We start from the raw sequence: 14355 nt of genomic DNA on the forward strand, positions 1-14355 counted from the left end.
AGACAAGGATTTGGGAAGAGAAGGCAGGTGCTCTGCCAGGTACAGTCTGTGCCAAGAGGATTACCCATAAATCCCAGCCCCCATCCCACATACATGTCTTCTTCTCCCTTCCCACCCTGAAGTCACACAGCCATGGGCTTCTCTGTCACTACAGCTAGAGAGTTGGTCAAAGGCACTGGGGCTGGGGGAGAGGAAGATATAATAAAGGTTGATAAGGACCGAAGGCTGTAGAGATGTGGAAGCTCCAGCTAGCTGCCCCCAATTTGGGATGAGGTGTGGAGACCCAGAGCAGAAAGGGGGCATGACCAAAGGCATCCTGTGTGTTCATGGCAGGCTATCACCAGGTCCAGTAGCCTGTCCCCCATCCCCTTATGGCCTTTAGGGACACCAGGCAAGCTCACCTTCCACAGCCCATAGGTGATGTTTCACCAGCTCTACCACCTCCTGCCGGTCCTCGGAGAGCACGATCCCAAAGCCAGCCAGCAGGTAGGAGACATCTGTGGTGATCCCTGCCCTTACCTTCTGCACAGTAGGCACTACACTCACCAGCAGGAGCAGGGCCACCTGGAAAAGCCCCACTATGAGGTCGGGATGGGGGACCAGCTGTGTGCATATCAGCCCCTGCCACCCAAAAAAAGTGTGTCCTAGTCTACTAGAGGAGACTGTACCAGGCTGCAGCCACCTGCCCCCAACTGTCCTGAGAGCAGGTCCTTCTGCCTTCATACAGAGTGTGACATGAATGTATAACTTTAGCCCAGGAGGTCGAGGATAGGCCTCCATACTATCCCTAGTCATTTGCCTCTGCTTTTCTATCTACCTGAGATTCAGAATATAAACATTTCCAACTTGGGGCTGGGGTAATAGTTCAGTCAGTAAAGTACCTGGTGCATTTTACTGAATTTGATTTCCCAGAACCCATATAAAAAGCCGGGCATGGTGCCTCCTGCTATAATCCCAGCACTGGGGAGGTGGAGATGGGCAGATCCCCGGTGCTTGCTAACCAGCCAGCCGGCTACGTGGCAAGCTCCAGGTCAGTGAGAGATCCTGGCTCAGAATACAAGGTGGATGGCAACTAAGGAATGATCCTGGGAGTTGTCCTTTGGCACACACACACACACACACACACACACACACACACACACACACACACACCAGGGGTAGGTGTGAGGAGAGATTTCAAACTTTTCCCTTTTTTTTTTTTTTTTTTTTTTTTTTTTTTACTGTTGTTGCTTATTTGTTTGTGTTTTGAGACAGGGTTTCCTCTAGTCCAAGCCGGCCTCAAACGGGCTTTGTACCTGGGGAAGACCTCGGACTTCTGAACCTCCTGTCTCTACCTCCTAAGGGCTGGGATTACAGGCATGTGTTTACATGATGCTAGCGATTAGCCCAGGGCTTCATATATGTAGGCAGGCACTCTACCAACTAAGCTACAGCCCTAGTCCCTGGTAGTTTATTTGTTTTTGAGAGTCATGCTAAAGGTGGTGGTGATTTATCCAACATGGCAACTCACAAAATCTTCCCAACACAGAAAAGTGGTTTTGTTTCTTCTATTTTATAGATGAGCTAAAAGGTTCAGGAAGGTGGAGAAACTTGACCAAGGTCACCCCAGAGGTAAACAGTGGAGGTACAATTGAAATCCATGTTTATGTTAACTCTGAAACTTGTGAATCGTTATGTGAACCTGCTGAGAACTGGCATCCCGCCCATTGGGTAGGCAAGTGTTTCCAGGAGGCGCAGAGCAGCTGATTGGATAAGGGGGCATACCTGGGGATCTGATTGGGCCCTGAGCTGTCCCAAGTTTGGGGGATGAGGGCAGAGGTTTTGGGGACAGAGGGCCCTGCAACTTCAGGACACACCTGGTAAGTGGCTGTTCCTGTCAGAGCAGCTGAGATCACCAGCTTCAAGGGCAGGCGGAATCCTACAGTGACCGGAAGAAGGCATGAGGAGAACAATGTGATGACCCAGCCTCTGGCCCCGTCCCTTCCAGGCCAGGCCAGTGTGTCCCCTGTCCAGGACACTGACAACTGTGCCTACATATGAGGAATGAGCTGACCCTTCCCACCAGCTTCTCTGGGCAAGGGCTCAGCCTAACCCTGGAACGCCACCGTACCACATACCTGGCTGTGGAGTGTAGACGGAGTGTTGGAAGCAGGCCCAGGCCTGAGACAGGAGGCCATGCTTGGAGATAGGGTGGGAGCTGCAGACAAATCCAGGTGGATGGAGCCTCAGGAAAAACCCTCTGCTCCAAGGCCACATCCAGGTTGGGTCACTTTGTTTCCCAGCACCACGCCACTGACAGGAACCTCCTCTCCAGCACTCGTCCAGTCCCATCCCCCCACACAGGGTTGGCTCCCAGAACCTCATCTTCCTGCCTGCTGAGGTATGCCCAGACCTTACCGGCTGTCCAGCTTCTTCGGGCAGAGGAGGGTCCTCAGATACTTCTCGGAGTAGCTGGTCTGCAGCCCCTGTGTGAAAAGTGTTGGAATGGCTGAGATCTGCCACCAGCTGTCCCTGGGGCCCTGGCCAAGGACACTGAATGGATGAATGGACAGCAATGGTTTTTATAATGCCCCCTGATTAGGACAGGGGTAGTGGAGTGTAGGGAGACTGACCTATGACCATAGGGACAAGGGCATACCCTGGAAAGCTACATTCTCCACAAATAAATACCACTCGGTCTTTTATAGCAGAGGCGGCAATGCTGGGAAGTCCTTCCCAAGATCCCCCTCTTAGTCAGATCTTGGCTTTCTGGCCTCTTCCAGACAGGGCTGGGGCCAAGGGAAGCCTGGGCCCCATGGGCTCTTTGCTGCTTAGGACACAAGATGGTGCCAGTCTAGGGAATATATCCTAGGCTCCCCTCCTGCTACTGTTTACTCAGGAGAGAGCACAGGGTAATGGGATTTACCTAAACCACATTCCAGGCCTTAAGCTGCCTGCACAGCGGCAGAGACCCAGGCGAAGGTGGGGTGACCCTCTGCTTGGATCAGTGGGAGAATACAGGCAATGGCCATCTATTGCCACAGCAACCTGGGGACCCAGGGTAGGAATGGGCCAGCTCAAAGCTCGACTGAGTCTCTTGTGGCTTAAATCTTTCTGACTAACATCCAAAAAGGGTTTAATTCTGAAAATTTGGAGGAGAGGTTTGCCGTGGAAAGGAGGCAGGGCAGAGGAAAGCCTGAGAGGTGGTGGAAGTACATGTACCCAGGCCACTGTGTCTTCTGGGGGACCCCAGGCTTTGCAGAGAGAATATAAACACCAGGAAGGCAAAAGTCGTGAGCACTTAGGGCCCTGCTACATGTGGATGGCAAATCTGGAGCCTAACCAAGAGGCAGGGGCCTCCTGGACCAGATAAGCCTCCTGAGTCCACAGGCTTCCCCTCTCCTCTCCATTTCTCCTCAACTCCAGCTCAGTGCCTACCAAGTCCCCTCTGCTGATCCGTAACCCAAACAGTATGCACCCAGGAGCACACCACCCTGGGTGGTCCTACTCCTCCGCTACCTGCCCTAGGTCAGCTGCGGGCGGGGGAGGGCGGGAGGTGGGGTGGGGTATGGCTGTGTTGTTCAAGTCCATGCTTGTGCCCACAGAGACTCAGCCAGGCTGAAGTTACAGCTGGATTCTCCCCCATCTCTTTGCCCATGCCCCCATCCCCTAACCTGTGCCTTACTCACCCCATCTGGGCCCTCACCTCAGCCTCCCCACTCCCTAGGAGGTCTCATGACCTCTGCATCTGCATTTCTATGGTTACAGACTCAATGCATCCCTGTCTGGGTTTGCTGTGGTACCCATCTCAGGGCACCACCTGCAGGAGGTCCAAGTCAGTGGATTCTGAAGTCCCAAATTCCAGCCAGCACCTGACACAGAGGAGGGCCTTAGAAGCTTCTTGATAAGTTCTTATTATCTTTCAATAATGCTGTCTTGTCATGAGGGATCCATGGATAGCATCCATCCTGCCAAACAACAATACTTTCTTTCTTTTTTTAAAGACAACCTCTCTCTCTCTCTCTCTCTCTCTCTCTCTCTCTCTCTCTCTCTCTCTCTCGTTTGTTTGATAGATTGGGGTTTTTTGTTGTTGTTTGTTGCTTTGTTTTTTGAGACAGGGTTTCTCTGTGTAGCCATGGCTGTCCCGGAACTCACTTTGTAGACCAGGCTGGCCTTGAACTCAGAGATCCACCTGCCTCTGCCTCCTGAGAAGTGGGGTTAAAGGCAGCCAAGACACTATCTCTTCTATCCTAGGTTGGCCTTGAACTTCCAGTTCTTCTCCCTAAGTTCTGGGAGCCACCACGCCCAGTTTACTTGATGCTCAAGATCAAATCCAGGGCCTCATGCATGCTAGGCAAGCGTTCTACCAACAGATTAAAACCTCAGCCTTGTGGAATATCTCTTATGGGCACCCTGGGACCTTCCAGAACCTGGCCCAGCCTCTGCCTGGGGACAGGGATAGAGGACAGCACAAAACAGTTATTCTGAAAATTTTTTTTGTCTGGGCTGGCAGTGAGTAAAGGTGTGGCCAAGCCTGACAACCTAGGTTTGACCCCCAGGACCCACATAGTGGAAGAAGAGTTCACAACAGTTGTCCTCTGACTTTGGGTTCTCTCTCTCTCTCTCTCTCTCTCACGCACGCACGCACGCATGCACGCACGCACACAGGCAGGAACATGCACAGATGCCTAGAGAAAAAGGTGAAATTTTAAAACACAGGGGACATAGACATGGGAAGGCAGCCCTGGTCCACATTTTACCTGGGAGCCTGCTTACCTGGGAGCCTGCTCCAGTCCGGTAACGGACACTCTGCACCAGCTGCACTGGATACCAAAGACTCAGGAACCCGAGGCCCAGAAGCATAGGCAAGGAGGCCAGCAAGGAGTAGTACTTGTAGATCTGGACAGACAGACACTCAGTCAGACCTACCTTCTGCTTTCTTCCCAAGATCCACAACCCTCCCACCCCATACAGGGCCCTGGGGATGGCCAGGGAGCCATAGTAAGCCTTCTGGTTCTAGGGCCTCTAGACTGGGTCACCTCCCCACCTTATGCCCTAATGGCTTAAACAGAACCCAAGGAAGGTGGCACAATCCCTCCCTATACTCCCATGGGCTCCTTTGAAGCCTGCAACCAGCCACCCACTTTCCCAGTTTCTGTGCTGCCAGGATATTAGGACACACACTATTAAAAACTAGAGCAAAAGGGGGCTGGAGAGATGGCTCAGTGTTTAAGAGCACTGGCTGCTCTTCCAGGGGACTCGGATTTGGTTCCCAGCACCTACATGGCAGTTCACAACTGTCTGCAACTCTGGGTCTGAGGATCTAGTGCCCTCTTCTGGCCTCCATGGGCACTGCAGGCATGTGGTAAACATGCATGTGTCCATACATGCAAACAAAATACTCATACACATTTTTTTTAAGTTAAATAAATAAAAAACTAGACAAAGACCTAATTTTATCTAGTATAGTTTGTCTAGTACATGCCCAGCACCCATATGAGACCTCCCTGGGTCATCTCCTTCCATATTTATTTGGTTTTTCTTTCAGTGTGTTTTTCTTAAGAGCATAATGTGTGCCAAGCTCTAAGTGGTGAACCATGTCCAAGTCCCTTAGCAAAAAAGCTTCTTAGTCTTTGGTGTTTGGTGTCTTTGTTTTCTATTTTTGAGACAATATCTCACTATGTAGCCCAAGTTAGCCTCAAACTAGTGATCCTCCTGCCTCAGCTTCCCAAGAGCTGGAATTACAGGTGGGATCCATGATGACTGGATTTAAAAAAAAATTCCCAATCTTCACTCTCCTGGAGATATTAGTGTTGTCAACTCCATTGACAGATGGGGAAACTGAGTCTCAGACAAGTGGCTCTTTTCTCTGGGCACTTTGCTTTCGGTAGCATCACCTTGCTGTGTGTTGTGTCTCTTCTTCTGGAAGGACAGCTCCTAGAAGGCCAAGGACTTTTTATTTTGTCCACAGGCATATTTCAAGGCCCGAAAATGTTTCTTGAATGAATGACTGAATGAATGGGTGACTGAACAAATGAACAAAGTTATGAAGCTCTGAAGTTGGTTTGCACCACTGTTCTTTGGGTCTGGACTGAGGAACGTCACAGTCCCAGCCAGTAGCCAGTGAAGCTGTTCTGGGGTTCTAGAATTCTCCTTTGGCCTCTGAGGCTATTTCCGCACTCGGCACTTCCTTCGTCTATTCTCCCTGCCCAAAGGAAGACTCAGAAATCAGGGGAGGGGTGCTGTAGGCTTCCTCGTCCTCCCAGAACCCTGCCCCAGGCCTCAACCCCACAGCAGCCAAGCTTGGCACAGGCATGGTTTGAAGGGCATGAGAGTCCGAGGATAATGGAGGGGAGGAGGGGAGCCCGGAGTGTGGACAGAGGTGAAAAGAGCCGAGCAGGTGCACCCTTCTGCCCTAGGCCACTGTGAGTCAAGGTTACCTTGGGGTCCTGAGGACACTCGGCTCTCTGCCAGATCTGAACTCCAAGGTGGGCCCAGGATAGCACGGTACCCAGCAAGTACGCAGCCTGGTACCCTGCCGTAGCGCAGGCAGCCAGAGGGTAGTAAAGGACTGGGTAGTAGAGCAGGGCCAGTAGCTTCCAGGGTCCTAGAACATGGGACAAATGAGAGACACTGATGGAGAGAAAGACCGAGGGCCTGGACCATCCCCCCCAGAAGCTCTTTCCTGTCTCTCTTCCAAGACCCTCCGTGGGTCAAAGCTTCTTCAGCGGGTAAGAGCTCACTCTGCTAAAGTTCGAGCAAAGGCCGTGAGCTTAGCCAGATTACCTCTTGAGGTCTCCGTCTCCCCGTCTGTGGAAAGGAAAGAGCCAGTGTTTTAGCAAAGGCAAACCGGGAAGTACTTAGCACGGTGCCTGAGTAAGTACTCAGCAAACTAAGTACTATCTTATCACTGCTTTCTTCTCTGACCCTTAGTTCTCGCTACTGTAAACTAGAGCTATTAATATTTCCCACCCTTTGTGGAGACTGTTGATCTAAAGAGGTCATTCTGCGGCCAGAGGACCCCCGACTGGCAGATGTTCCTGTTGCCGTCACCTCCCCAGCCAACCTTAATAAACCAGGATCCCACCCTGCCTTGTCCCATCAGGCCAGCCCCCAGGTCCCTTGCACAAGATACCTGGGCTGGATGCTGTCTTGAGGCTCAGGAAAGGCAGTGGGTCCTCACTGGGGAGCAACAGGCACAGACTGCTGAAGAGGACCACAAAGACGGCAGAGGGCACTGTCCAGGACCGGTGCCCGGCCAAGAAATCCACAGGGCTGCCATAGACAGGGAAGGGATACAAGGAAAGCACTCAGTCCCCCACCTTTGTCCCCTCCACACTATGCTCCCTAAACTGTGACTTAGTCTACCATCCAAAGGGGAGACGGGAGGTCCCTCTTCACCGCCCCTTCATTCACTGCCAGCATGTTTGTGGTGGGCCTAGCACCCATCCTGAGCCGGGCCCTGAGGCAAAAGGCGGGTGGGAACAGGCTTTCGGTGCTCCGCCCACCAGAGGAGCTCCAGGAAACAGCCGCCTCCACGGGAGTAGATCTGTCTGTCTGGGCTGGCAGGCCTTCAGAGAACACAGGGAGTCATAACATCCTTGTGCAACGACTGCCTCCTTGGACTGGGTGTGGACCAGGGCAGAGGGCAGGCAGCGGGCACGACAGTCTCAGGCATTTGGTCTCTGCGTCTCTGCTCTGGCTCGCCCTGGTCCTCTAAGAGCCCCATCCTCCCTCCTTCTACTCGCCAGCAAAGCAGATGTCCCCCTGCCCCAGACATCTCAGGCTGCGTCCACGGAAGGTCCCAATTCCCAGAGGACTAGCGCCTGCCACCTCTCCTAACTTTTGTCTTCTTCAGCCAGCCCAGTCCTGTGTCCTCAGAATGGCTCCCTCGCCTCACTCTCTGAAGTGAGTTACACGGCCCAAGGAAAAGGAAAGTGGCAGCCGCAGGGGCTGCCGAGCAATCGCTCCCAAATCATAATCCCAGGATGTTCTCCAGGGAACAGACCGGGATAACCTCAGGGGGCGATGGGCCACTTTAGGCCACTCTAAGCCTGAGGGCTGCCTACCAGGACCTCCATTTCCCTTCCCCTCTCCCCATCTCCTGAGCACTCAGACTGATGGATGGAGCAGCTCCTCCGCCTCCTCCTATTATACCTGCCTGCCTAAGCCAAGGTCGGGAGGGCTCTAGGCTGAGAGAGACAGGGGTGTTTCTGAAGTCAGAGCCGGCTTTAAAGCATCTAAAATGTCACCCACCCTCCCAGAGGAGCCTTCTCAAGCGGGGCTTCCCAGAGCCTAGCACCAACCTGGGCAGTCCCGGCCCGCGGTGACCACAGCGTGCCCAAAGCCTGCGACGCTTCACCAGCAAGGCCAGCAGGAGCAGAGCCAGGAGCTGGAAGAAGAGAGCAGAAGTAAGGCTTGGGGGTCAGGCTTCCCAGAGATCTGAGTTCCAAGACTTGTCCCTTTGGGTCTCAGAATGCTCCTCACCCACCCAACGCATGCTCAGGTGACATCTTGGGGACTGCCTGAAAGATGACGGAGTCTGGGAGGTTGGACTTGACCAGTACTTCCGGTTCGGGGGTCACTAGGTCCCCATCACCATTCCAAATGGGATGACAAACCCCTCTGCCTGGACTGGCAGCAGGTGGCAGGGTGGGCTGGACTTACTGACAGGGAGGCCAGGCAGGCATGGTGCAGGGCAGGTGGTACTCTGGGCTGGCAGGGCGGCTTCACCCTGTGGAACAAACGAGCCACAGGTTTCGCTGGCTCTGGGGTTGGAGGAGGCCTCTCCAGCATCTCCCTCCCTCTCCCCCTCCCCCAGCCTGCCTAGTTCTGCTTTCCAGGGTCAGTCTGGACCCCCCAGCCCTGTGTTGAGCTGGTCCTGTGCCATGCTATAGGGTTAGAGACAGGAGAGTCTGGGAAAACACAGAGTGTGCGAGCTTGGTGTGAATATCTCTTCTTGTTCACCCAAACCTCCAGGATTCTCATCATCCATCTTTAGGGGACTGCTGACTGCCCAGAGCCTCACAGACCCCTGTGCAGGACGGAGGCGGAGCCTACCGTCTGAATCGAGCAGTCTAGCGTTTAATCCTGTCTGATTTGCTTCTGATGCCCGACTGATCTAGGACTCGAAGGGTCCTCTCTCTTTCCCCATTCCGTCTCGTTAAAAGCTTGGGTGTACAGCAAAACAGGTTGTGTTACCACGCAAGGGCATAAATCAGAAATCCAGGCCATACGGTTCTCCGTGCCCTGTGCCCGCTGAGCTGAACACACTAAAAGAAGTGTCCCTTTCCCTGATCACCACGGAGGCTCCCTGGGGGCTGGCAGAGGTCCTGCTCTGGAGGTAGTTAAGCCCAGGAGGGGGCCAGTGGAAATAAAGGGCTCGGTGAGGACGGCCAATGCTACAACTTCCATGGCTGGGTCATGTGGCAGAGAAAGCTTGTCGACTAAAGACGGCTAACTGGGCCGGCTGGGTGCCAGGACTGGGATAGTTTTCTAGAATGCCCAGCTTGGGTCTGAGAGCCAGAGGGAGGTTTCCAACGTGAGTGAGGCCTGGGAGGATGGGGTTGTGGCATGTGTGGGATGGGGAGGCGGAGTGGGGGGAGGAGAGTGAGGAGTTGGGGTGGGGAGTGGGGAAAGGGTAGAACTGAAAGGAGTCTGCCATGGCTCGGCTTTCCTGGCCAGGAGGCTAGGTCACCCTCTTGACACCTGCCGGCTGCATAGCAAAGAGGTGTGAAGAGCCCTGGGACCATCGGCTGGGTTGGCCTTCTCCCTCCAGCTGGCTTTCTCTTGGGGACTTCCTGGGTTCATCATTGAGGTGGAGGGGTCAAATGGGTCTTTCCTGTGCCGTTTCTAGCCCCAGCAAAGCTGCTCCCACAGGCAACATGCCTGCCATGCAGGAGTGTAGGGGATATCTATTTGTGTGAGCTTGGGTCTCATAGCCTCTCACTCCCAAGCGCAAGGTGTGGGATGAGCAGGGCTCTGACCAGCCTCAGGGCCTCAGGAGTACCACTCAAGCCCCTAAACCCTTCTCCGGGTCTAGTTCTGCTCAGCCCAGTGCTTCTAGCCTTGCCAGGACAGGGACGCAGCTCGCTGTCCCTTGAATAACTCGGCCACTTTCTCACGAGCCCACATCAAACTAAAAGCCACCTCGACCCTGGAAACCTTATTTAGGGCCCTCTCTGGGGATCCTCTGGTCCTTATTGAACATAAGGTTCCTGACACCTTAGTTTTGTGTGTTCACTGGGGGGGCGGGGGGGGCCCCGGACTCAGGCTTTGTGTGATTGGTCAGACAGGATAACATAGATATTACCAAAGAGAGGGCAAGGAACTCCCTCTCAGGAGAGATGCAAGCAGGTGCTGAAGAGTGCAGAGGAGAGAGGAAGTTCTACCAGGCTTCTGAGAAGAAGGTTGGAAGGGTTGAAACTGGATCACCGCAATGAAAAGGTGACCTTTACAGCGTTTGGGGGCTTGAGTTGGACAGAAGGTTGGCATCTCCACAGGAAAAGAACGGAGGAGGCAGCCCTGGGGTGTGGAAAGAGCCTGAGCAGGGAGAAGACAGTGTGGCTGGCACTAAACAAGTCTCTCGGCTTTCTGGTCCAGAGGGAGGCCAGGGCAAGGTTAAAGCTGGTGTGGGAGGCACTGTGGAGGCCGCCTGTACAAGGCAGAGGCCTCAAGCTTAAAAGTCTGTGGTTGAGTCCATCCTGACCCCGAGGCCCCACCCTAGCTCCATCCTACCGTGCAAGGGCACACCAAGTCTGCATCCTGGAACTCTTCAAAGCTTTGATGTAGCGTACCCCTGGGGTGTCTGACTCACACAGGGAGAGGTGAACCCAAGTTCATCTCCTAGGGAATCCCCTGTACTGCCAGCTTCCTGTTCTCATCTTTGGGGGGTGGGAGGAAAGAGGTGGGGTTGTGTCTAGACTTGTTTTTTTTCTAAATAAGTAGATTGCAATAATCCCCTTCATTCTACAGACCCACCTCCTCCACACAGATGCATTTCCCATCATACACTCACTTTATTCTGAGCCTGGTCACAGATTTCCCCAACAACAGAACTAGTTGCAGGTACCTGGCTTCCTGCCCGTGCCCAGCCTGGCCCCTGATACTCACAAGGACACCATTTCTGATTGGGTCCTCACCCCAAGTTAGGAGTTTGGTTTCCTAGGAGAGTCTAGGCTGCTCCTCTAGTCCAGGCCTGCATGGCAGAGTTGGGGAGGCTGGGAGACGGGGAGTCACGAGGGCCTTGCTGACCACAGACTTCTTCTGCAAGTGGCCAGAACCCTAAGTCCTCCAAACTACAGCTCCTTCCCTCGGGTCTGGGTGGGGCCCCAGTTCCTGCTGGGTGACCCCAGGCGAGCCATGCCACAGCCCTAGCCTCTGGGGAAGCACTTGAGCATTTTTCCTTCTCCAGTTTCAAATTTTAATGGGGAACAGATGTGCACACATCTGGCTTAGTACCTCCCCCTCCACCCCATCTCACCCCACCCCCACCTCTCTGCCTTACCTTTCCAGCTCTTCAAAAACCCTCAGATGGAGCAGGGGCCAGGAAAACAGGAGCAAGCTGAGCTCAGGGTGCCATGGAGGCAGAGGGACTTAGGGGAGCGGAGTGCCATGCCACAGAAAACTTCGGTGCCCAGACTAAACAGGTAGGAAGGGTCAAGGCCAAGATTCTCAGGACACCAGTGGGGTGAGGGTGAGTTGAACTGCATGCATACCCTCCCTGGGCTAACCTGTGCACTTGCTGCAAGAACCAGACCTCCTTTCTTTCCATAACTCCCTAAACGCCACTCAGAGTGGTCCAGAGACAGGTCACAGCTTTCCGCCGTGACTCCCAGGTTTTCCTCCTAGCGTTTCTGACTCTCCCATGCTTGTACAAACCATATACCTGTCACCAGAGAGGTCTGTGACACCCACACTGCTCCCCATCCTAGCTGGCTACAGGCCAGATGGCCTCAAGACCTTAATAATGGCTCAGGAACTGTTGTTCTCGGGTATTAGAGACAGCCGGAAGCCCAGAGGGGCTGTGACTTACCTAGTGTAACACATCAGATAAATGGGAGAGCCGATCTTAAATACTTGCCCAGGGTCTCTCTGCCTCCATCTTGGGCAACCTCTCTATCATAATCCATTCTGATGGCTGACTGAGCCAAACGCCACACTTACCCCTCTGGCTGCACCTCCTCAGGCCCTAGAGGCTCCTCAATGTACCAGCTGCTGTAATCATCTGTCACCCCGGAGGAGGTCTGGTTCCCATCCTCTGCTGCCTGGGACGCCATGCTCCAACCTTTCTTCCTTGAACCCAGACAAGGGAGAGACAGAAAAGAAAAAAAAAAAAGGCATACAAATGTGAAAAGAGGCTTAAAAGAAAGAAAACCAGAAACAAAGGAACATTTCTTCTTAATCCCAAAGGTTACTTTCTTGCTTTTAGCTCTCTGGGAAAAGCCATCTGGGACTTCAGGTCAGGGGAGGGCTGGCGGTGGCGGGGGCTGGGAGGTGGGGTAGTGGGGGGTGGGGTGGGAGGGGGGTGTTCAGGAGTCTCCTCTTGTCTTTTCCCACCCAATCTTGCTCCGTCTGGCAGAGTCAGAGTTCCAGGCTCTTGCTGAAGCACCTTGTGAGCCAACTGACCTGCTACCAGCGGGTCCACTTTCAAAGATTTCCCCAGTGCAAACTGCCCGCACAGACCCCTTCCTTCCCCGCCCCAAGCCCACCCAGATGGACCCACAGACAGGGTAGAAAGGGGGACCAAGGAGGAAGGAGCTGCAGAGATGAAAGGGTGGGCAGGCTGTGGCCGGCTCCACTTGGTCTGCCCCACAGCTGGGTTCCCCACCCCTCCTGCTCTGGGGTCCACCCCAAACCCTCCCCTCCTTGCCAAGGCTCCCTTGAGACCATCCCCCAGTGTCTGCTTGCCCCTGGCCAGACCCTTTACCTTTTCAGCCTCAGTGCTGGGAACACACCATAATTCTTGACGAGCCCCCACAGATGGATGGCTGCTGACCATGCACATGTCTACCTCTAGCACCTGCCCCGCGCTCTCCCCCCTAGGCACAGCCCCTCTGCAGAGCCCAGCATCGCGGCGTCTTAGGACGACACCCTGCTGATGCTGGCCGCAGAGACAGGGGAGGAACCTATCCACATGGTCTCCTGAGTGTATATGAGGATGAACACACGTGTTACACTAGTAAAACCTTTTTGTTCTTACGACTTGATTTCACAAGAAGATTAACACCCCCACAGGCGGAAATGAGTCCTTCAAACTCAAACCAGACCTGCGAGAAGATGAACCTTGCCTGCCTGCTGCTCCGCTCGCTCGCAGCCCCAGTGAAGGGGTGAGGGTTTCCCTCTTCTCCCGGAGGAGCTGGACCCCTGGCTGCCCCCTCCCTTCCCCGGCCCAGCCTGTAGGGAGGAGCAAGAGGCAGACAAAGCAGAGAGAGAGAGAGAGAGCTGTTCTCAGCTGGGACCCGACACTCCGAGGCTCCCAGCCCTACGGTGCTCCACATTCCTCCCGGCACGGATGCTGAAAGGATTTGGGCCATGGCCTTGCCCGGATAGGCTTTAAAAACATTTTTATTACGTTTATTTAATTTGTGGGTGTGTAGTTGGGGGGGGGGCAGCACATGCCACGGCAGAGGATGGCTTATAGGAATTGACTCTCTCTCTCCGTCATGTGGGTCCTAGGGAGGACAGAGCACAGGTCACTGGACCCTGGTGGCAGACATCTTTACCTACAGAGCCACCTGACGCCCCCCTCCTTTAAAAAGGAAAGCATTCATTCATTCATTTTTTTTTCAACAGAAACTTACTGACCACCTACTATGTGCCAGTACTGTTCTGGACGTTGGGACTAGAGAGAGATCACAGTTCAGGAGAATAGCCAACTAACATATGTACTGAATCAGCCCCAGAGCCTGAGGGTTGCAGTGGGAAGCCATAGGGTGTCCTGATTAGCCCCACGGCAACTGTTTTTGGAAAAAGAGGAGTGGGAGTGAAGAGGATTCCTGAGGAGAATCACCTTTGGGTAGAGCTCTGAAGGACACCAGCTGGTCAGCAGGCCCGGACAGAGCAGACAGGAGCCTGTTCACTGCAGAAGGAAGCTCAGGGCGGACAGGGCCTCCGTCTCACAAGCTCTCCTCTGCACTGCTAGCAAAGCCCATCAGGCTGGATGGGGGGGCCTGAGCCCTATGAACCTTCTCTGCCTCCTACCCAAAGGACCTGTCTTCCAGGGAGATGGCTCCGACTTCTCTCCTGATCCCACAGAAGAAGTGCTGAGACAGTTTTCTCAGACACAGGAGCCTACACTGGAAACCTGCCCCTCAGGCCTGCTCAAGGCTCCGGGGACAGGGCCTTGCTTCTCCTTCCCTGCTCTCTTTCTTCCCC

The 14355-nt window shown here is 54.0% G+C and overlaps 1 protein-coding gene across 6 annotated transcripts in view; it reads right to left on the minus strand.

Moving 5' to 3' along the window:
* Stra6 (signaling receptor and transporter of retinol STRA6) overlaps positions 1-14355 on the minus strand; it is a 117622-nt gene that overhangs the window by 6277 nt on the left and 96990 nt on the right. For 3 of the 6 annotated variants that reach the window (XM_037207471.1, XM_037207474.1, XM_037207470.1), the window contains exons 2-12: positions 12145-12273; positions 8647-8713; positions 8286-8371; positions 7115-7254; positions 6766-6789; positions 6420-6586; positions 4756-4878; positions 2398-2465; positions 2118-2197; positions 1857-1918; positions 402-564 (exon numbers count right to left, since the gene is read on the minus strand). In XM_037207471.1, coding sequence (XP_037063366.1) covers positions 402-564; positions 1857-1918; positions 2118-2197; positions 2398-2465; positions 4756-4878; positions 6420-6586; positions 6766-6789; positions 7115-7254; positions 8286-8371; positions 8647-8713; positions 12145-12257 — 1093 coding nt within the window. In that variant the 5' untranslated portion in view covers positions 12258-12273. Of the gene's footprint in view, positions 1-401; positions 565-1856; positions 1919-2117; positions 2198-2397; positions 2466-4755; positions 4879-6419; positions 6587-6765; positions 6790-7114; positions 7255-8285; positions 8372-8646; positions 8714-12144; positions 12274-12606; positions 12739-12907; positions 13245-14355 lie in introns of those variants that run through there. The other 3 variants (XM_037207472.1, XM_028892533.2, XM_037207473.1) reach the window with 3 other exon arrangements.

Source organism: Peromyscus leucopus, chromosome 7 (assembly GCF_004664715.2).
Source record: "Peromyscus leucopus breed LL Stock chromosome 7, UCI_PerLeu_2.1, whole genome shotgun sequence".
NCBI lineage: Eukaryota > Metazoa > Chordata > Mammalia > Rodentia > Cricetidae > Peromyscus > Peromyscus leucopus.